The sequence below is a fragment of the Zootoca vivipara genome, chromosome 6 (genome assembly GCF_965207765.1).
Source record: "Zootoca vivipara chromosome 6, rZooViv2.hap1.1, whole genome shotgun sequence".
NCBI classification, from domain to species: domain Eukaryota; kingdom Metazoa; phylum Chordata; class Lepidosauria; order Squamata; family Lacertidae; genus Zootoca; species Zootoca vivipara.
This window is the reverse complement of record NC_142589.1, coordinates 7,398,107-7,418,583: the sequence shown is the minus strand read 5'-3', so window position 1 is coordinate 7,418,583 and position 20,477 is coordinate 7,398,107. Positions and strand designations below refer to the sequence as shown.

Below are 20,477 nucleotides of genomic sequence, written 5' to 3'. Positions count from 1 at the left end.
ACTCTTGAAAATGTTGTGTGAATCATAAATCAAGTATATTTGAGCAGCTGGATATGCTATGCTACTGGACCAAAATCCATTTGGGTGGCAGAATTTTAACACCCACAGTTTCCTGTAGCACATTTTCTTCTTAGTATGTTTTGTCATTAATGTAATTAGGAAGATTAATTTGAGTTGACTCCGCAATCTTGTTCTGTCCCTTGAATTTTGTGGGAAGTCATAGGGAAGGTTTTGTAGTTTAAAATGACTCAGCCAATTTCAATGCCTTTTATTTTGTCCAAAGCTGTGTTGTTGTGAGAGCTGTCCTCCTACCTTTTTCCGTGGAAAGTGGAAAAGGTTGTCTTGTAATTTGGCCCCCAAAGGGACATTTTGAACAAAAAGCCAAACAAACCCACTGTCAATCCCAGCAATAGCTGAAACGCATCCCAAATAAATGGTTACAGTTCCCAATCGTTCCCTGATTGATGATGCATTGCTTCTAGTCTTTTTAGCTCTGTTTCTGCTCTCCAGTTGAGAAATCACTTAGAATAATTTTACCAGGCTTGGACCACAAGTTGTATAGAACATCCTGTTTTTATCTGATTTTGTTTCAAGACTATATTCATATATACAGTGGTACCTCTGGTTAAGAACTTATTCCGGAGGTCCGTTCTTAACCTGAAACTGTTCTTAACCTGAGGTACCACTTTAGCTAATGGGGCCTCCCGCTGCCACTGCGCCCCCAGAGGATGATTTCTGTTCTCATCCTGAAGCAAAGTTCATAACCCGAGGTACTACTTCTGGGTTAGCAGAGTCTATAACCCGAAGCATCTGTAAGCTGATGTACCACTGTATATATATATATATAGAGAGAGAGAGAGAGAGAGAGAGAGAATCCTTATTTGCATCAGACTTTGGCCATAGCAATAAAACAACAACACAATATACAAAGAATAGAAATAAAAAGTCAGTTATAGAAAATACATTTTAGGGTTTTGAATTAATAGTCAAATAATGGATCTTTCTAATTGCCCCAGCTAAAAACCTTGCAACCTTCACTGTCACCTGCTCATCTTGATCTGCCAAGAGAAAGCACACTGTGGCAGTGGCTGGGTGACCCGGAATGGACAATAAAAGAGGGGTAATAACCTCATTCCTCAAGTCTTTATAAAGAGTGCAAGCCAGAAGGGCATGCGCCACTGATTTGGTACTGCCATCTTTTTTCTTTCTTTTTTAAAAATGCATTCAAAGCTGTTGGTGTTTGTCCTTTTTCAGGAGTCACATTGGCAAAGCAATCCTAAGCCAACCAGCCTGTGTATCCAAACTTCTCTCTCTGCTCTTGGACCAGCGCCCCTCTCCAAAGCTGGTCCTCATCATCCTTCAACTTTGTCGTGCTGCTCTTCCACTCATGAGTGTTGAGGACTGCGGGAATGTCGAATTGCCGCCCTGGAGTTACTCTGTGCCCTCCCTAAACAGTGAGCAGGATGACCCCAGTGACCCAGCTTCTAAAATTGCCTCCCTGCTCTTAGCAAAACTGGCTGATTACGTGGTACCAGGTAGGGAATGCGCAAGATCTTGAGAAACTAATCATTGCTGCATGAGAATTCAAGGAGCATCTTTCACTTTTGTGATCCTCCTTTTATGACAGCTTGGAAACCTCCACAAAACGTTTCAGGGGTGGGTCACAGAAGCATGTTGCCTCAGTGCTTCCATTGTCTGCCCTGATCTCCCATAGCCTTTGGGAGTTTCCAGATAAGCAGGTGCTACAGGCCACTTCTACCCCTATGTTCCAGCTCAGCCTTTAAGGTAGGCTTGGAGTCTTGTTTCAAGCCCCCCATATATGTGCTTAGCCTGGAGCTCAAGGCTTTTCAGAGAGATGCTCCCAGTGGCTGGACCACAAGTCTGGGCTTTTCTTCCCCAGAGATTCTCTATTGCTCAAATTGTAAATCTCAGTCTGCACATGCAATATACTCAGGACAGGACAGGACCATTTCATGCTGCAAGTTTGTTCTCCAGTGCAATGGATCTTAAGACGCCACCATGAAATGATTTTTTTGCAGACAGAAATGCCATTTTTGAATGTTCTTTGAAGTAAAAACCATGTGCCAAGAAAAACTAGCAAGGCTTTCTTTTCCCTCTTCCTTTGCTCTGTGGTTCTAGCTTAGCAAAAGATCAGAACTGGGAAAGGACTCTCAGGAGCTAGCTAAACTTCTCAAAACTTAGATGTTTTTGCCTGACCTAGGCGATTGTGGGGAGGTGGTGTTAACCCGTTAGTGTCTCAATATCCCTGTTTGCAGTTTAAAGTATTACAGTCCAAGCAGGACTCTACCATCACATTTTTCTGCATATACCTATCTGTAGACCAAGCCTACACCCATTGGAATAAGTGTGAGACATTTTTTTTCAAACTGACCTTTGGAAGCCTGAGATACTTCAGGATTAGGACAACAGATGGTCTCGCCATTGTAGCTAGGAGTTATGTGATTAGCTTGCCCATTCCTGTAGCTTGGTATAGGGCAAACTATAAATTGAATTAAATTTCTTTAGTGTTTGTATACTACCAGAAAGGGTATAAAATGTGTTTACAGCTATTGCTTGAAGCTTGTTTTCCTCCTTGCTTGTAGGATGTCAGACAGTTCTTTCTCCAACTGCTTCTGAACCTGATACTTCACTGACAAAAGCCAGCCCAAAAGGTTCCCTTAAAGGAGACAAAGATCCAGGAGAAGAGAGTGAGGCTGTGGATGGCAAACTTTCCATTTTTATACATAAGCGGGAAGACCAGTCATCTCATGAAGTACTTCAGCCATTGCTGAGGTAATTTGAACTCTGTGGAACGCAGTTAAGAAATCTGGACGCCGCAGCCACATTTATTCTGTATTTTATCCTTCCCTTTGTAGTAGCTCAGAAGGTCGGCCATTTCGTCTTGGAACAGGAGCCAATATGGAGAAGGTGGTTAAGATGGATCGAGATATGACCAAAGTAAGGGCAAAATAAATTAATTGTGTGAATCGCTTAATCCACTTTGCAAGAGTGAAAAGAATAATTACAATTTTTTCCAAGAAGATGTGGCTTGCCAATTGATGCTTTTATAGTTAGCCTGCAGGACTAGAAAAAGAGGGATTTCTAGTGATAGCTAGCCTTGGGGTAAATGGCATTGGCCCGTGCATTCCAAATAGTGTGTGAGTTGCAAAAGAGCTGTTTCTTTTTCAGAGTGGTTGCTGCGAAGTGATCACGGAGGAAGCAGCTGCCGCTTTGCGGAAGGCCACCAAGTGGGCACAGTCCGGATTGATCGTGAGTGTGGGGCCACCAGTAGAAACGGTCAGTCCTGAAAGCACTAGCGGCCTGTCAACTGGGGACAAAAAGAAAACAGCACAAATCTCCATTTGCAGGGAACGGAACTCAGAGCTTGCCAGGTACAGAATCTCTGCTGGTATCCAGAATACCCTGATGTAGAGTGGAAGTGGACTGTACTCTTCCACCCTAGGCTTAAGTGGGGACAGGGATATATCCATGTTGCCTAGAGATGGTCACAAAGAGGTGGGCATAGGACTTTTCTACTCTCCCTGTTTACTCAAACTCTGCTAGGGAGAAACTTAAATATTCTTGTAACTTCTCCAAACTGGTTGTAAGCACATCCCATTTCAGCATTTTCTCAAAAGCACATGCCATTACTGCTTTAGTCTTATGGCTTTATCAGCTGCTGAGTCACTAAACAAGGTATTTCTCACCTTCTTTATCCACTAATGAGACCGTTCCCATCCTTTTTATCAACTAACCAGGCTTTTCTCCTCTTCATTTTTTTTTCCAAGCACCAAGGTCTCATCTTCTTTGTAAGTCAAAGGTCTTAACAGCCATAATCTCAGCCACACAATTGGTTTGTATAATCAAAGGTCACTCTGGCACCTAGTTAGCTTCCCTGTAGAGGTAGGGAACCTCTTTCAGGCTGTGTGGGCCACAGTCTGTTGTGGGCAACCTTCCAGAGGTTGCATCCCAGTGGTGGTCGGGGGCCACAGGCAAAAGTGGATGGTCTTACCTTTGTGTAGTGCATCATATTCTACCCACACAGAAATTGAAGGTTTCTGACTTTCTTTATGTTTCTGACATGCACACCCATGTCTCCATCCTTTATCCAGGCAAGCATTATCACAGTTCAAGGACACTTTCCTGCCAGAAAAAGGCAACGAAGGGGGTAATGGAGTAGGGCTAGTAAAACGTGGGGCCAGGCAGAGTGACCTTGAGGGCCTTGTTTGTCCTGCAGACCTGAGGTTCTGCTGCAGGCAAAGATGACATGAGATCTTTCCACTACTGTCATCCACTAGCTAATCAAAGAGTTATTTGGGCCTGGCAGGGGTGGGTTAGCAACTCACAGCCCACCATTCATTTTTCTCAACAGAACCGACCCTGTGAGGCCCTTCATCAGTGGCCATGTAGCAAACAGCATGGCGGCAGAGGTGATTGCTTTGCTTCACAGCTTGCTCATGGCACCAGAATCCAATGCAGCTCAGATATGGACAACCACAGCTGAAAAAGTAAGTCAGGGAAGGATCCTTAGCTTTTTGGGTGTGAACATGGAAGTTGTTAATAATAATAATAATAATAATAATAATAATAATAATAATAATAATAATATTTATTTATACTCCACCCTCCCCAGCCAAGACTCAGGGCGGCTAACACCGAATATAAAAGTTAATTAAAATACAGCTTAAAAACAAGATTAAATACAACATTAAAATTAAAATGCAGCCTCATCAGAAAAAGGAAAAAGGGGGAGGGGATCAAGTTGAATCCAGGCCCAAGGCCAGGCAGAACAACTGTCTTACAGGTCCTGCGGAAAGAAATCAAATCCCGCAGGGCCTTGGTCTCATGAGACAGAGCGTTTCACCAGGCCAGAGCCAATGTTGAAAAGGCCCTGGCTCTGGTTGAGGCTAATCTGACTTCCTTAGGGCCTGGGATCTCTTAAGTTGTTGCTATTTATGGACCTTAATGTCCTCCACGGGGCATACTGGGAGAGGCGGTCCTCTTTCCCAAACTGGAACACGAGCTTTTTCTGTAAGCATAAAAAGTCACCTAGAATTCAGTCAGAAGAAAGCAATTATGCAAAGGTAGGGCCTACCACAAAATATTGGAGTGAATCCAGTATCAAGGATATTACATGTTGTCAAAGGCTGAAATTGGCCAGTTCTCCACACCCCTATCCCTGTCCTTGTTTTCCATTTCCTTTTCCTAGCCAAGCCCCTTTATAGAAAAATAAAGTTTGTGTGTATTTTCCCATACTCCCTCAGGTCCTTTCGCGTGCTCTGATGTATATTCCTCAGCTGGGAAAATATGCAGAAAGCATCCTGGAGAATGGCAGCAGCAGCGGAAGGAAACTTGCCAAGCTTCAAAGGATTGCTCGCCAGGCAGTCGCTGCTCTTTGCGCTCTTGGTGGCTTCAAAGAGACAATCAAAATTGGCTCTGAAGTGCAGGTGACTGGCCATGCGCCCTTTAATTCCTCACCCCACCCTCTGTTTTGCAAATCAGTGGCAAAGCTTCTGTTTGAGGATATAAAACACTTGTCATTCTTTCTGTTATGGCTGCCATGTTTCTCTGTGCAGTATGCTAGGTTTGTTACTTCATCCATAGCAGTGAAATATTTATAGCCCCAGATAAATCTAACTTTCATTCCTGACTGTTCCCTCTTTCTCTTTTCAATAGGTTTTGGGTAGGGGAATAGCAGGAAGCATTGGAGTGGTGGCATCTATTAATGAACAGGAAGGTATAGCAACGGTCAAATTTCCGCCTACCAGTATAGACTGTAGAAAGACCTCCCAAGCATCAGACATTTTAACTATTCCATTATCTAGGCTCTGTGTTCCAAGATCAGAGGTAAGGTCATTTTAAAATCCAACGCTGAGCATAATACTTCAACCGTGTAAATAAGCCGACAAAAGTTGCTGGCCTGCAGTTTTATTTTACTACCCTGCTATAGAGACCAGTGGCCTGCATTTCAAGAGAAGCCTTCTCATCTGTGGCCACCATGGGAACATAGGAAACTAGCCTCAGTTAGTTGTGGTTTTGTAATTGCCTCATACCAAGTGGGCTGGGAGAGAAAGGATAGGCTTCCCTTCCTCTGTGGCCAGCACAGAACCCATGTGGGATGCTGGAGATGCGACAGAGACGCATTCGTTTTCTGCTAGCCCTCTTATTTCCCTGCATGAGATTATTTGTCACATATAGCTACTGGGTGAGTTGTTGCATGCAAGGCTATAGGACTGAATTGTCAAATTCAAGCTGCAGTTTAAAATCTGAGCAGCTTTTTAGAGGGGGCACTTCATGAGTGGGTTGTTGTTGTTTTGAAAAGCTGACGTGGGGCAGTTTGGGCATTCTGTAAGGAAGGCAGTTTGAAAGTTTTATTCAAGTGATATATAATGTAAATCATTGAGATTTTGTGGCTATCTTGCCATTTTCCTATTGGTTTGTAACTTTTTAAACCGTGCAATGTGTTTTTGTGATGATGTAATAATGAGGCTATATAACTCCAGGTAATTCCCTCATTTCCCAGAAACTAACAACTTGAATTTAACTTTTTACCGTGCCCCCTCCTCCACCACCACCAGGCATTGCCTCTCCATAAACTGTCCATCACTGAGAAGGTAGTACAGGCAGTCCAGTCCATGTTGCTTCCTCAGGAGGGAAGTCTCTCTATTCATACCTCACTTCCTGCAACAGGAGATGGCTCAACTCCAGTAATGGCAGTGGTCCGACTCCTTGCTGAAATTAGAACCAGGTGAGTGGTGGCGGTTCTGGCAGTGGTTGAGCTATGGCTGGGAGGCAGGTACCACGGAGGGCAGGGTACTTTGCTAGGTGGATTGAAACTAGGGTTGCCATATTTTGAAGAGCAGAAAAGACAACACAAATGCTGCTTCTACTATTAACTAAGGGACACGGGTGGCACTGTGGTCTAAACCACAGAGCCTAGGGCTTGCCGATCAGAAGGTTGGCGGTTCGAATCCCCGCGACAGAGTAAGCGCCCGTTGCTCGATCCCTGCTCCTGCCAACTTAGCAGTTTGAAAGCACATCAAAGTGCAAGTAGATAAATAGGTACCACTCTGGCGGGAAGGTAAATGGCATTTCCGTGTGCTGCTCTGGTTTGCCAGAAGCCGCTTAGTCATGCTGGCCACATGACCCGGCTCCCTCGGCCAATAAAGCGAGATGAGCGCCGCAACCCCAGAGTCGTCTGCGACTGGACCTAATGGCCAGGGTTCCCTTTACCTTTAATTACTTTTAACTATGGATCGCTATCACAATTCTACCCATGAAAAAGAGGACACGTCCTGGAAAAAGAGGGCTTATGGCACCTCAGAAGTGAAGTGGATAACGGGGTGAAGACGGATAGAGAAGGCAGAGCTCATGGTGAATCCCTCAAGTGTGGGACAAGCTCACCTTCCTCCAGACTCAGCAAATGAAAGGCCAGGCATGCCTACCAGTGCATGCTGTCTGCATCTGATGAGCGTCACTCTGCCTGTTTATTATTAAAAGTGTAAAATGAACACTTAGCAATTGATTCATTTCTTTATTAATTGTAAGTTCCTTGGGATAGACATTTGCCTAGAAAGCAGCCCAAAATATTTTAAATTTTATATAGAATATTATAGCAAAAAAGGGGGAAACTGCTCCATTCAAGAGAAATCTTTGGCGACCTTGCAGAGGGCAGCCAGTCAGTATCATGGATAGGAGGCTTCTGCTTCAAACTTGTAGAACCAGATTTTTTTGAGCTCTGGCCTAGAGAGGAAAAGTGCATCTCACCTGTGCACCGCAAGTGCGCTTCCAGATCACGCACTGCTCTACATTATGTCTGCCTTTACCCTTAATTCAGCAAACAGCAAACATATCCACTGGATACAGTGTATGGCTATACTGAAAGGACTTGTGCCACTTTCAGACAACCTGTTTGTTGAACATTTATCCTGATTTGTTTGCATAAAGTTTGCAAGGAGGGTATATAATAACAACTGTATGCAGGCAGTGACTGATTTACATGCATCCAATTGACGTTCAACAGTGCACACTCGCAACGTGGCAACCCGGAGGTTGCCGGAAAAGGGGGCAGGGCATATCAGGGTGGAGTAGGCTTATGTTCCCTCCTCTGATGTACGCGGGGGTCAGGAATATTTTCCCCAGCCTAATTGGTTGTTGCCTGTGTTGAGCATTTGTTCTGATTTGTTTGCAGGAAGGTTTTATCACGTTGCGTCAACTATTGTTATCTCATGCTTCCTATTGCCTTTTCCCATCACTTTCTTTATCACAAAAAGCCCAGTGAGACCTAATGAACAACTAAAACCAGTAGTCCTAACTAGCAGGCAAGGGATTATTTCCCCCAAGACACTTGTTTCTGCCAGCAGTACAGAAGGGATCTGCCAGCAATGCAATCTGTGTAATCTTGTGTATGTTCTGGCAGGATTTTTCAATCCTTGTTGTCCTTTTTGTCTCCTCCTCTGCTCTCTCTCCCAAGAGCATGCCTGGTGATGGCACAGTTGCTGGAGGATAGCTCCTTCTGTGAAGAATTCATCCAGCAGTGTCCAGCTGCTGTGGAAGTCCTTAACCTCGTTGCCCAGGAATGCAGCCCTGGTAAGAACTCAGTCTTGCTTAATGCAGCAATGAGCTTGGCCCATATTTAAGATACAGTGTATGTTTTTGCTGTGGCTTCCGCATGCAGTTTGATTGAAATAAGGTTAGTAACTAGGTTTGACCAGTCTGGAGCAGGACCCAGAAGTGGTCCTACTTACTTACTTACATCTGACAGCTGTGCGGTCTGTTCTGAAGGGAGAAAAAAAGGATGCCAGACAGCAAGCATTTCTCAGTTTCTCCTCCTTCCTACAGCCAGATGGAGCTTAAAGGGTTCACTTTACCCCCCTGAAGAGCATGATAGCCAACTAGCTGCCATCTGGAAGCCAGTTTGAGTCCATAAGCTACCAGTAGCTCACTGAGCTGAAATAAGCTATCCATCATCTACTGAGAAAGGGGCAGAGGTATAATCTTAACTGGGGAGTCCATGTTGTATATTGGCTAGAGTATCAGCCTTGAAGCTCACTGGATGAGTCTTGGCTCAGTTTCTTACCGAGAGGTTGTGAAGGTGAAATGGAGTTTTTGGTACAACCCACGTTTGGCACCCTGAGCTCCTTGAAGGAAGGGCAGGATTAAACTAATACAGTGGTATTTCAGTTTACAAACTTGATCCATTCTGGAAGTCCGTTCTTAAACTGAAACCGTTCTTAAACCGAGGTGCACTTTCTCTAATGAGGCCTCCCACCGCCGGTGCCCTTCCACTGTTCAGCTTCTGTTCTTAGACTGAGGTAAAGTTCACAAACCAGGACACTACTTCTGGTTTTGTGGAGTTCGTAAACCAAATCGTTCGTAAACAGGGCTGTTCTTAAACCGAGGTACCACTGTATGAATAAACAGCTGGAACAACATGTCACAATCTCTCTTCGCTAGTTAGCAAGTCTTTTGCTAATTCCACCTTGGAGGTATTTGAGATAAGATTCAGAGGTTAAAAATAGGGTATAGGAGGACTCCATGAAGTGAATGGCCCCATTCTCATCTTAAGGTCTGACAGGCACATTGTTGCTGGCTTTGTTTGTAATCTTCTAGGGGAGCGGCTCCTTGTTGTAGAAGTGCAGTGTGAAAGGTTAAGGATGCTGTATCGTGACAGCGCTCGCCCCCCACCGCCACCTCTCCAGGCAGACCGAAGGCAGGTAAATATATAAGCAGAGGCTTAGCTTCCCTCCTCCTTGAACTGTTTTGGTGCCTGAAGAAGGCAGATGATGAGCTAGTATTACAGCATAAAATGTCCAGTTGTACATCTGTTCATGATTGTCTCTTGCCAAGTGTACTTTGGAGTTTGCAGGCAAAAAACCAGTTTATACATTGCAGTTATGTATAATTAAATGCAGGCCCTTCTCTTCTTGGTTCAGCCCAAGGAAGTCACCTGGAATCCTTCTAGGGTCTTCCCACCTGTGCGAGCCTGTATGTTCTCCTCACATCTTACAGCCGTGACTTTCCTTGCGGATCCCAGTGCCGGTGGAGGGCTGCCTCGTGGCACCTTCATTTACGCCACATCGCCAGTTCCGGTACAGGTGAGAATTCATGATGGGTATAGTTGCCTCTTTACCTGTGTTCAAGCATGCACAAATACTGATTCAGAAGGTGCTGAGAAGTGCCTTTTATTCTGGGTTAATCCGTGGGTGGTTGTGTGTGTGTGTTCTTTGTTCCTTTCTCCAGGCACCATCCTTCTATTGGGAGATTGAGATAGTGTCCTACGGAGATACAGATGATGACACAGGGCCGATTGTTTCGTTTGGCTTTGCCACAGAAGCAGAAAAGCGTGATGGAGCATGGACCAACCCGGTGGGCACCTGCCTCTTCCACAAGTAGGTTGCAAACAAATCTACTGTGAAGCTGTATCAGTATCTGGTGTAGGAAATCTTAAGGAACTCATGATCAGGCAACCTTTATTTCTGTTATGAGGGTGCCAGAATGAGACCAGTGGGTGTCGGTGTTCTGTGTATCTTCCTTCCATAATCTGCCCCAGGTATTGAGCACAAGCCCATTTACACATCTAAGCGCATTTGTACTGTATGCCCTTTGGTGCTCCACAAAAGGTCTGAATGTTTTCTGCTATCTCAGTATGGTAACAATTGAGCATGGGCTTGTTGAAGTTTACTTTTAGGGACCTAACCCTCCTAGTGCTCAAGTGAATTATTAAGTGAATTGTTTCTCCAGCTAATACTTCACCCCTTTCTTCACATGGTTTCAGCAATGGAAGGGCTGTTCATTACAATGGTTCCAGTTTGCTGCAGTGGAAAAGTGTGAGACTGGATGTGACCCTCTCTCCTGGTATGTCGGCTATGTTTAACCTGCAAGCATCTTATGAGAGCCCCATCCGGAGTAGCAGAGAGATACAACCTTTTACCCTTTTCCCCTTTTCTTTCCCCCTAGGTGATGTTGCAGGCATTGGCTGGGAAAGGGCAGAAGGCACCCCTCCTCCTCCAGGGCAGCCAGCCAAAGGCCGAGTGTATTTTACATACTGTGGACTGCGGTTGGGGCCATATCTGGAGGATGTTTCTGGGGGAATGTGGCCTGTCGTCCATATCCAGAAGAAGGCAGGTTAAACACCCACTGTATCTCCAAGCTAGAGTTCACCAGAGCTTGGCCCCAGATCCAATTCTTAAATCCAGGCATTTGAACACATAGAGCAAAAATTATGGCGAAAGCCCCTGTTCTTGTGCAGAGTACCTTTCTCTGTTTCTCTCTATTGTGTAATCATAACCAGCCCAGACACACCTAAGGGGATAAATGAATTTTTAATATATATATATTGTATATTAGGTTGTTTTCTCTTTTGTTTTTGCCTTGTTTTTGATGTTCACTTTTGAAAGTTGCTTTAAGTTCCGTTTTGAAAACTAATAATAATAATAATAATAATAATAATAATAATAATATAACAATAACAACTGCAATAATGAAAAATAATCCAATTCCTCATGCTCTCTGACAATTGCTCATGCTTGCTGGGGTTGATGGGAGTTGGAGTCAGATAACATCTGAATGGCACCACATTGGCTACCCCTATCTTGGCGCTGATGTGTTTGTTCTGTAGAGAAAAATTCTTTCTGTGGTTAGAGAGATCTATAAATAAGTTTCCATAACGCTTGGCGTTGGATTCCCAGCAACAGATTCAGGAGCTTGCCCCTTTTAACCTGGCTGTTCAGCTCTTCCTTTCTTACACAGACTACTGCTTTTGTTGGCTGCTTTAATGCCCTCTCTTGGCTTCATTTGGATCTCTTCTTGTTACTTTATATGCATTATTAAAATTTATTTAATTCTATCCTGATTGAGGGGTCCAGCAGAATTGAGAAGCGACTGAAAATAACCCAAATAATTAGATATAGAGTTCAATATTCAATATTATTAATAGCACAGTGGAGAATCTTTTCATGTTTCCTTTTTCTAATACTAATTTCCTTTTTGGACAACAACTGCATTATTAATAATACCATTTTTTAAAAAAATGCTTCTTGGGTTATTGTGCAACAGAAACCGTAGTTCTCAGAAGTATTTAGCAAGCCAAACACAACCCTCTGTTGCCAGAGTACAGCAAAGAGCATGAGACTGAAAGAGGTCACAAGCTGACCCCTTCTGCTTTGCTTCCGTCCCCTTGCAGAACACCAAAGTCCGAGCCAATTTTGGGTCTCGTCAGTTTGCCTATGCAGAAGGCCAAGCTCACCGAAACGCCGCCGACCTCTGCATCGACCTCGCAGAAGAAATAAGTGCCAACTTTGAAGCATTGCCTTTTGCCATGGCTTCCGATAGTGATAATGACGCAGGCACCAGCACCGCCTCCGACCCAGGGACTCATGGGCCGCCTTGCCGGATTGCCGCTGTGGCCACAGCTCAGCAACGTAAGAAGAGCAGCTCCCCTCTAGTAGCAAAACAGACTAGACATGCCAGTGGAGGGTGACTGGAGCTCTGGCATTAAGTGCTGGAGTGTTATTATTACTAACACTTGAATACCTTAATTTGGAAAGGAATCAAAAACCTTTCCTTGTTAGTTTTTATGATGGCCCTAGGAGGTAGGTCATGAACCTTCTGCCTTTGCAAATGAGGATCTGAAATGCAGGGCATAGCTACACTGTAGGCCTGACCCAGTTTAAGTGTCATGACTGTCTTGCACCACTTATGAATTGTATTTCCATAAGAAGAATTATTGGCTCTGTAGCAGAGAAACACACAGTTCCTTAGCGGTTGGCACAATCATTTAAAACTGGTTGCAACTGTGCTGTATAGCCTCATATTTTATCTAAGTTGGAGCAGGGAGTTGAACCCAAGGCCAATTCCAATGCCCTGTTTGCAGAAGTGAGCTGATTATACCAGTTATACCAGTTTCAATGTTACAAGGTATATTAGCCATTTCTAAACTGTAATCTAGAGTCAGTTTTACTTCTGATCCTCTGTTGATTCCACCCAGTGTTGCAAAAGTCACACACTTGATGTTGTCCCTTTCAAAGCTTTGCTGTTGGCAACCTGCAGAATGCCACCTTCCAGGTGGCTTTTGTCTCCTATCGTGGTTCTAACCTACCTTTTGAGAATCACTTATCATTGGCAGTCAAAATGATATTTCCCCCTTAGCCAGTAGGGAGAAGCTGTAGTTCAGTGACTACAAAGAGCACACACTATGCATGCAGAATGTCTCAGATTTCTGGTAAAATAGGGCTGCCATAGGTCTGGATTTTCCAGGATTTCAAAGGCAGTAATTTCCAAAATGTGGTGCTTTGTCCTGTTTCTTAGGCAAGTCAATCATAAAATCACTTTTGGGGGGGGTCCTTAAAAAAAAGCTCAACAACCATGGGGTGTCCTGGTATTTACTTTTTGAAATATGGCAACCCTAGGTAAGAAAAGAGACCAGTTGGATCAGATGAAAGGCCTATCTTGTTCACCATCCTATTTTCCAAAGGAGATGCCTCTAAGACAGGCATAGGCAAACTTGGACCTCCAGATGTTTTGGGACGACAATTCCCATCACATGGGAGTTGTAGGCCAAAAACATCTGGAGGGCCGAGGTTGAGGAAGCCTACTCTAAGAAGTCCTCAAGCAAGGCTGCAAGGCTTCCCAAGGACATCTGGTTGGTCACTGTGAGAACAAGATGCCTGATGCAGATCATGGCAATAGTCCTCTTCCACTGCTGTGGCTGCCTGGTGATTGGTGTTCACAGGTTTGCTACCTCTGCTCCTGGAGGTACCTTTTAGCCATCACGACTTGGAGTCACTGGTGGCATTAGCAAGACTGGGAAGTCTTTTCCTTCCCCAAGACCCTGGAGAGATGCTGTCAATCAGAGTCAGCAACACTGGGACAGATAGACCAATTAGCCTGATTCCATGTAGGGCAGCTTCACATGTTTGTACTTGTTTGCAGCCTCCCATTGTTACGGCAAAAGCATTATCAGGAAGCTTTCCCCCAAACTAAGGGTCATGTTGCATTCATCAAATTTGTTGGTTGGCACAACTTTATCTCTCTCTCCCTCCCTCCCTCCCTGCCACCCCCGACTTCCTGCTTGATTACAGAATATGACAGTGACACTTCTTGCCATTATAAGATGGAACTCAGCTATGAAAACTTCATCACATCGGGCCCTGAGCCTCACCCTTCTCCCATTGCAGATGATGAAAGCGATGATGAAGATGATGATGACATCCCAAGGGTAAGCAGAACGAGGCACCTCCATGCTGGGGTTCTTACATGCTCAGTTGCTTTTTATTTCAGACTTTCAACATTAGCAATAACAAATTTCAATTCACTTCAAATGCTTGCTTCTGGGTGTTCTGGCATTTGATGTAGAAATTCACAGAGCTTCTACATTGCCTCTTTTGTAGACCTCTCAAGCTGGTTGTCCGTATCCATGCAACCCCGTACTGGATCTCATATGCGCATCTCCTTGACAGCACCACATGGTTCCATGCTAAGCAGGTTCCAGATTACACCCAAATGATGGCTTGAAAATAACACGAACAAACATAGTAGTTTAGGAAGGAAGAGTTTGTCTGGGCAGTCTCCACCTGGTGCTTTGTTTGTCCACCAGTTCCCACATTTACAGATTATCATCAGTGTAATCCACTAAGTGGATTCCCTCAACTCCTCAGCTTCAATTAGCATTCTTTGCTTGCCTTTTTATATATGCTTTCTGCACTCACCCCATAACAGAATTCTGTATTTTTCTGCAAAATCTATAGAACCGCCTTTTTCTAAATGCCATGATTCACACAAGGAGGGATCAGATCAAAACTTGGATATACTGTAGATACTCTTGTTGTTCAACACTGCAGTTTGCATAATGTGCGTTTTCTTGGATTTTTATGTGTATATATACATACAATTAGTGTATGCAGTTTACTGTTGCCTCTTTGTATGCATTTTAAATACTTTTGGTTGTGACTCTTTTTCTTGCGGTTCTATTTGTAAAATGCCTAATAAAGGTTTGATAGTCAGACTTTTATGCGTGCGCGTTGAGGTGGGAGGCATACCTCTGAGTTAATTAAAATGTTTTGCATTTAGAAGCTCTCAATCTTAGTTAGACCTCTTGAGAGCTGCTGCTTGTCGAGATAAATATTCCGTGGCTGGATGGACTGATGTCCCTCCCTCGATATGACATGGACATGCTTGGCTTCCCTTGGCAGGAGGATCACTATGCCTTGCTAGTGAAAGCTTGGGAGACCAAAGTATTCCCTACAATTAGAAGGCGGTTCCGCAATGAAGCAGAGAGGAAGTCTGGCTTGGATCAAATTAAAGGAGCTTTGCAGCTGGGTAAGTCCACCAGAAGCATTTCTCTTCTGAATTTAGCACCAATTTCCAGGCCGTTTGTTAATACCCACCCTGGCAAAACTTTGCTCTTGTGCTTATTCCTCTGTTTCAATACAGAGCTAGATACTCATAAAAGGTTCTCCATGTTTGCTAGAGAATCTGGCCTGTAGTGACCTGCTCATTCAGCCATTGCTTGAGAAGTCTCGCTTCCAGTGGGCCAAACTGCTAACCTTCAAGCTGTTCCATAGGCTTGCTTAATTGAAGGCTGGTCTTTGTTTCAGGAATGGTTGATATAGCCCGGCAAACAGTGGAATTCCTCTATGAGGAAAATGGGGGCATCCCTCGAGACCTGTACCTTCCCACAATTGAGGATATCAAAGACGAAGCCAATAAGTTCACCATTGATAAAGTTCGAAAAGGTACGTTTTGGGAGGGGGTCGGTCTTTGACCTCAGTTTTACTTGGGTTAGATTAAGGATGGCTTCAGGGCCTCACCTTGGATGGCTCCAAACAGAATGAGTGAGCCACCTCCACTGAGAAGCAGGTGAAGGTCTGCTTGGGGTGGGTGTGCTGCAGTTACTCATTCACCCACTCGCATCAGCACAACCCCCGTTTTGAGGCCACAGCCATGAAATGTTGGGCGTGGATGTGTGAACACCCACACTCTGTTCCTGTAGGCTAACGGAGCAGAAGGAATTTAGCTGCCATCATAGTTTGAGCTAAGTCAGAGGCCCTGCTTCTCATCACCGTGATCCCGTGCTGCTTTCCTGTAGGCCTTGATGCCTTACAAACACAATATGACAAGAAGACATGGCAGCGAGAGCTGACTTGCTTATCATAACTGCAAACAACAGGCCACAGATTGGAGGATGTACAAGTCCTTACCTACTCCTCACACATGGTCTGGTCTGTATAGGCTGTATAGGCTGGACTTAGGAGCAGCTGCTAGCTTTAGCCCTTGAGAAAGCCCAGCTTTATCTTACCAAAGATCACAATGTTAAGACCACCTTTCTCTTGGTTTCAGGTCTCACAGTCGTCACCCGCTGCCCAGATAGTAACAACGTGGCCACCAATGCTGTAGGAACAGCCCTGCCTAAGTTTGCTATCCGTGGGATGTTGAAGACATTTGGACTCCACGGAGTTGTTCTGGACGTTGATTCGGCAAGTGGAAGCTATGTTTAAGCTTGGGTGGGGTGGCTCTGGCGTTTTGGCTGTAGCCTGTCACAAAGGCGCAGAGTTGTCAGCTGAAAAACATTTTGTCATTTCAGGTGAATGAGCTTGTCCAGGTAGAGACTTATCTCAGGAGCGAAGGTGTCTTGGTCAGATACTGGTACCCTATTGATATGCTGGAACGACCACCTGCTGGCTATAGGAGGACTGCAACAAATGGCCTGGTCTCTCTGGACAATACAAACATTCAGATTCACAGGTAAATTAAAATTAAAGCATTGGGGAGGGAGCCTGTGCCTGAGACCATTATCCTGGCAGCTACATCCAAGGTCTCTGTTTCTGTCCAAGAGATGTAGCTTTGTGTAATAAAATATTTTCTGACACCTAAGAGGAAACCTGACAGTGTTTATGAAAGACCTTCTCCACCAAAGTTCAACTAAGGTTCTGATAATGGTTATTTTCAATTTTTATAGAATCTATGTGATTCTTTTTTAATTTAGCTACTTAACAGTTGTTAATTTCTGTTCGTTCTTTTATTAATTCAGGGTTAATTGGTAGTTTTACTCACAAGTCTTCCTGTAACCTGTCCTATTCAGCTGGAGAAGTTTGCCCTTCACTGCCACAGATAGTAAAGGAACAACTACCGGTATTTCTCAGGAATGAATGCTGCACTTTGTCCCTAGATGCTGCTGTAGTGCTGCTTGCTGTCTCTTGGTGCATGCCAAAGCAAGCTGTGTTGCAGTGCCATCTAGTGAAAGAATATAAGCAGTATCACACATATTTAGAATACAGTTGAAGGGAAGAGGGGGAAAGTACACACATTTTTCAATCCTAAGGGATTACTAATGCTCTAATACAGCTGATCAAACACAGTGGGTGGGCAGTGACAGCTGGTGGGATTGCTGGGGGTCATGGGGCCAATGAACCCCATGGGGTGGCCAAATTCTGTTTTTCTCCCATTCTTCCCTTGCAAAGCTACTATAGGAACATGAGCATTGCAATTTTACAAATAGGACCCAACTAAATGGAAAAAAACATCTTAGTTTGATTCAGAAGGTTCAGGGACAAAATATTGTGTGTTTACAGAGGTTGTTTTTTTAAAAGAACCTTGAAATACGTGTTTTCTTTATCTCTCTTTTTACAGAGAACTTTTACGATGTGAAGCTGCACTCGCTAGGCTGTACTGCCGCATGGCTCTTCTAAATATTTTTGCCCCTAAATCTCCCCACATGTTTACTCACCTGTTTCACATCCCTGCCATTCGGGACATCACTCTAGAACATCTCCAGCTGCTATCCAATCAGCTTCTTGCACCACCTCTTCCTGGTAAAATGGGACTTTTAAAAGCAAATAATACAGTAGTTTTAACCATATCCGTAAATGAGATAGTGTGCGCATTTGTTTATTTGTTTAATCAATTCAGTCTTTGTAGCTCTTGGGATCAGTTTGTTCTTGTCATATGATGAAGGGAAAATGGATATCCAAAGATGAGTGAGTTGAGCCGTGTCTCCTTTTTCACTTAACAGATGGAACGATCAGCTCCAGCTCTATCCTCCTGGCCCAGTCCCTCCAGCACTGCATACATTCCCAGAACTGCTCAGCCACAGACCTCTTCTACCAAGGCAGTTCCCAAACAGTCCAGGAGTGGCTCACAGTTGCCATTGCTCGGACCCTCCATCAGGGAGAGGAGAGTCTGCTTGATCTGACAAAACAGATCTGTTCCTTCTTGCAGGTAAGTTCCCCTCCCCCAATATCACATTTTAATTTACAGTCGTACCTTGGATCTCGAATGCCTTGGCTCCCAAACAAATAGACTCCCAAACAATCAAAACCCAGAAGTGAGTGTTTCGGTTTCTAAACAATTTTTGGAAGCTGAATGTCCAGCGTGGCTTCTGTGGCTTTCGATTGGCTGCAGGAGCTTCCTGTAGCCAATCAGAAGCTACGCTTTGGTTTCTGAATGTTTTGGAAGTCGAACGGACTTCCAGAACAGATTCTGATCAACTTCCAAGGTACATCTGTATTATAGTTTCATAAAAAAACATTCTCAAAGCTATTCAGGCTTTTCTTTGATTAAAATGCCCATTCGCCATCTTGAAATAAATTATATGTAGTATTTATAGTAGATCAGAGAAGGCTCTGAAGTAGGTAAGAGCACAAACAACTGCTAGCTATGCTCTCCCTCCAGTGCTGGAGGCATTGTGCCTCTGACTACCAGCTGCTGGACATCACAAATGAGGAGAGCGGTGCTGCTTGCAGGATTCACATATGCATCTGTTTGGCCACTGTGAGAACAAGGTGCTGGACTAGAAGGGCTTTCTTAGACTCCTTCCTTGTCCATAGGAGAAAAGAGCTGCTGGAGAGGAAAACACCTTCATCCATTCCCTGTTCAAAAGAAATCCAGCCCCTTCCCTTTGAGAAAAGGCCGGGTGGTGCTGGAGTCCCTGGCAGGATTGTGCTTTCTGCCTCTTGCTTGTTCCCCTTGTTTGTGAACTATAAGGGACTGCCTTTTCAGCTCCTTTGTAGCTTAAGAGGTGGCATGTTCTGACTCCATAAGTTTTTGAGATGTAGGGGCTCTCCAGTTCAGCTCCAAGCTTGCTAGCCTAGCTCAGCATAGATTTAATTTAGAAATGGTAGAATGGATGGCTGTGTCTCCAACCTCTGGTTTATAACTGTTTAAAAAACTCTGCTTTTCAGAATGCTCCCGAACAGTTCCCATCTGAAGAGTTTCCCATTTCTGAATCCAAAGTCAACATGGACGTGAACTTCCCTGGTGCAGCCTTTATAGTTGTGTCCTGTAAGGAAAGTCAGTCTGGATTCCGCAAAGAGTAAGTCGCTGCGAGCAAAGAGAATGAGGATGAAGGGAAACTGGCTTTAAAAATCTACCTGCCCACCAAAGAATCCTAAAATACTGATTTTTCCCTCCCCACAAGCCACACCATGGTTACAGAAAGGAAGAAGTGTATGTCATGATAATGACAGTATCTTGTACAATCTCACTAGTGATACAGTCCTGTTGCCTTATAGAGTAACGCAGGTGACATGATAAATCCCTGACCCCAAGGAGCTTTCAAAGCAATTGAAGATGAGACTCCTGGGTCTGTTTTCTTAAAAGCTTCTTGTGCTGTACCGTTAGCAAACCTTCCTCCTCCTTTTTTTGTAGCTCCTCGCTTTATAAGGCTCCCTGGGCTCGGATTCTTGTTTATGGCCTTGGTCACAAAGTGAAGAGGAGTGGCCAGTTGAACCTCATTGAGGCTGTGTGCTACCCTCGAGATGCTTCTCCAACCAACACAGGCTTGACGCCACCCCCCACAACCAATCAGTATCCTTCCGTCATCATATCCACAGACAAGGTCCACATCAAACTTGGTAAGATTTAAAATGCACACACGAAAACGTCTTTGGAATAGGGATTGATAACTGCAGCAGTAGATCATAACTGCATGCCATGAATCAGGATCTGAGATACTAGCTTGAGTGATCTTAATTTACCCAAGAGCTATTCTCATCATGTTATAATTGATTTTTAAAACCCCACTCTTTAAACCTTGCCTTTGAGAATTCTGGAGGTACACATTGCTCAAGGATTTTTCCTTGGGGAAGCTAAAGGGGTGGGGGCTGATTTTTCTTTACCACAAGTCTCCTTTTCAATAATGCATATAACACCATTGCTGAAAGCAAACTTCAGCGGCTACTCTTATTTCTGTGGGTCTCATTCAAGGAGTGTCACCGCCTCCTGGAGCTGTGCTCATCCTGCACTCCCTCCCCCTGGAATTTCCCCTGGCGATGGCATTTGCAGAGCAGCTGCTGACCTGGAAACTCGAGAATGGCGACGGAAAATCTGAAGAGGAGCTGGACACAATCCCTGCCTCAGTTCTCTTGCAAGTGGTGGAAATCCTTGGTGAGAATGGAGCTCCTTGTTGTACACAAACAACCATGGGTGGGGAAATACAATAATGTTTTGGAAACTACAGTGACAAAATGGCCTCAATGTCA

At 44.3% G+C, this 20,477-nt stretch overlaps 1 protein-coding gene across 9 annotated transcripts in view; it reads left to right on the top strand.

The window, feature by feature from the left end:
* The window catches only part of HECTD4 (HECT domain E3 ubiquitin protein ligase 4), a 105,752-nt gene that overhangs the window by 66,350 nt on the left and 18,925 nt on the right, over positions 1-20,477 (top strand). For 5 of the 9 annotated variants that reach the window (XM_088671471.1, XM_035120132.3, XM_060276332.2 and 2 more), the window contains exons 36-60: positions 1,255-1,535; positions 2,604-2,793; positions 2,877-2,958; positions 3,190-3,392; positions 4,373-4,508; positions 5,265-5,447; positions 5,677-5,847; positions 6,579-6,748; positions 8,474-8,589; positions 9,613-9,716; positions 9,915-10,097; positions 10,243-10,391; positions 10,778-10,857; positions 10,960-11,123; positions 12,185-12,422; positions 14,082-14,218; positions 15,192-15,318; positions 15,597-15,734; positions 16,339-16,475; positions 16,583-16,743; positions 17,629-17,810; positions 18,011-18,216; positions 19,179-19,309; positions 19,645-19,850; positions 20,203-20,382. In XM_088671471.1, coding sequence (XP_088527597.1) covers positions 1,255-1,535; positions 2,604-2,793; positions 2,877-2,958; positions 3,190-3,392; positions 4,373-4,508; positions 5,265-5,447; positions 5,677-5,847; positions 6,579-6,748; positions 8,474-8,589; positions 9,613-9,716; positions 9,915-10,097; positions 10,243-10,391; positions 10,778-10,857; positions 10,960-11,123; positions 12,185-12,422; positions 14,082-14,218; positions 15,192-15,318; positions 15,597-15,734; positions 16,339-16,475; positions 16,583-16,743; positions 17,629-17,810; positions 18,011-18,216; positions 19,179-19,309; positions 19,645-19,850; positions 20,203-20,382 — 4,055 coding nt within the window. The remainder of the gene's footprint in view (positions 1-1,254; positions 1,536-2,603; positions 2,794-2,876; positions 2,959-3,189; positions 3,393-4,372; positions 4,509-5,264; positions 5,448-5,676; positions 5,848-6,578; positions 6,749-8,473; positions 8,590-9,612; positions 9,717-9,914; positions 10,098-10,242; positions 10,392-10,777; positions 10,858-10,959; positions 11,124-12,184; positions 12,423-14,081; positions 14,219-15,191; positions 15,319-15,596; positions 15,735-16,338; positions 16,476-16,582; positions 16,744-17,628; positions 17,811-18,010; positions 18,217-19,178; positions 19,310-19,644; positions 19,851-20,202; positions 20,383-20,477) is intronic. The other 4 variants (XM_035120137.3, XM_035120135.3, XM_060276334.2 and 1 more) reach the window with 1 other exon arrangement.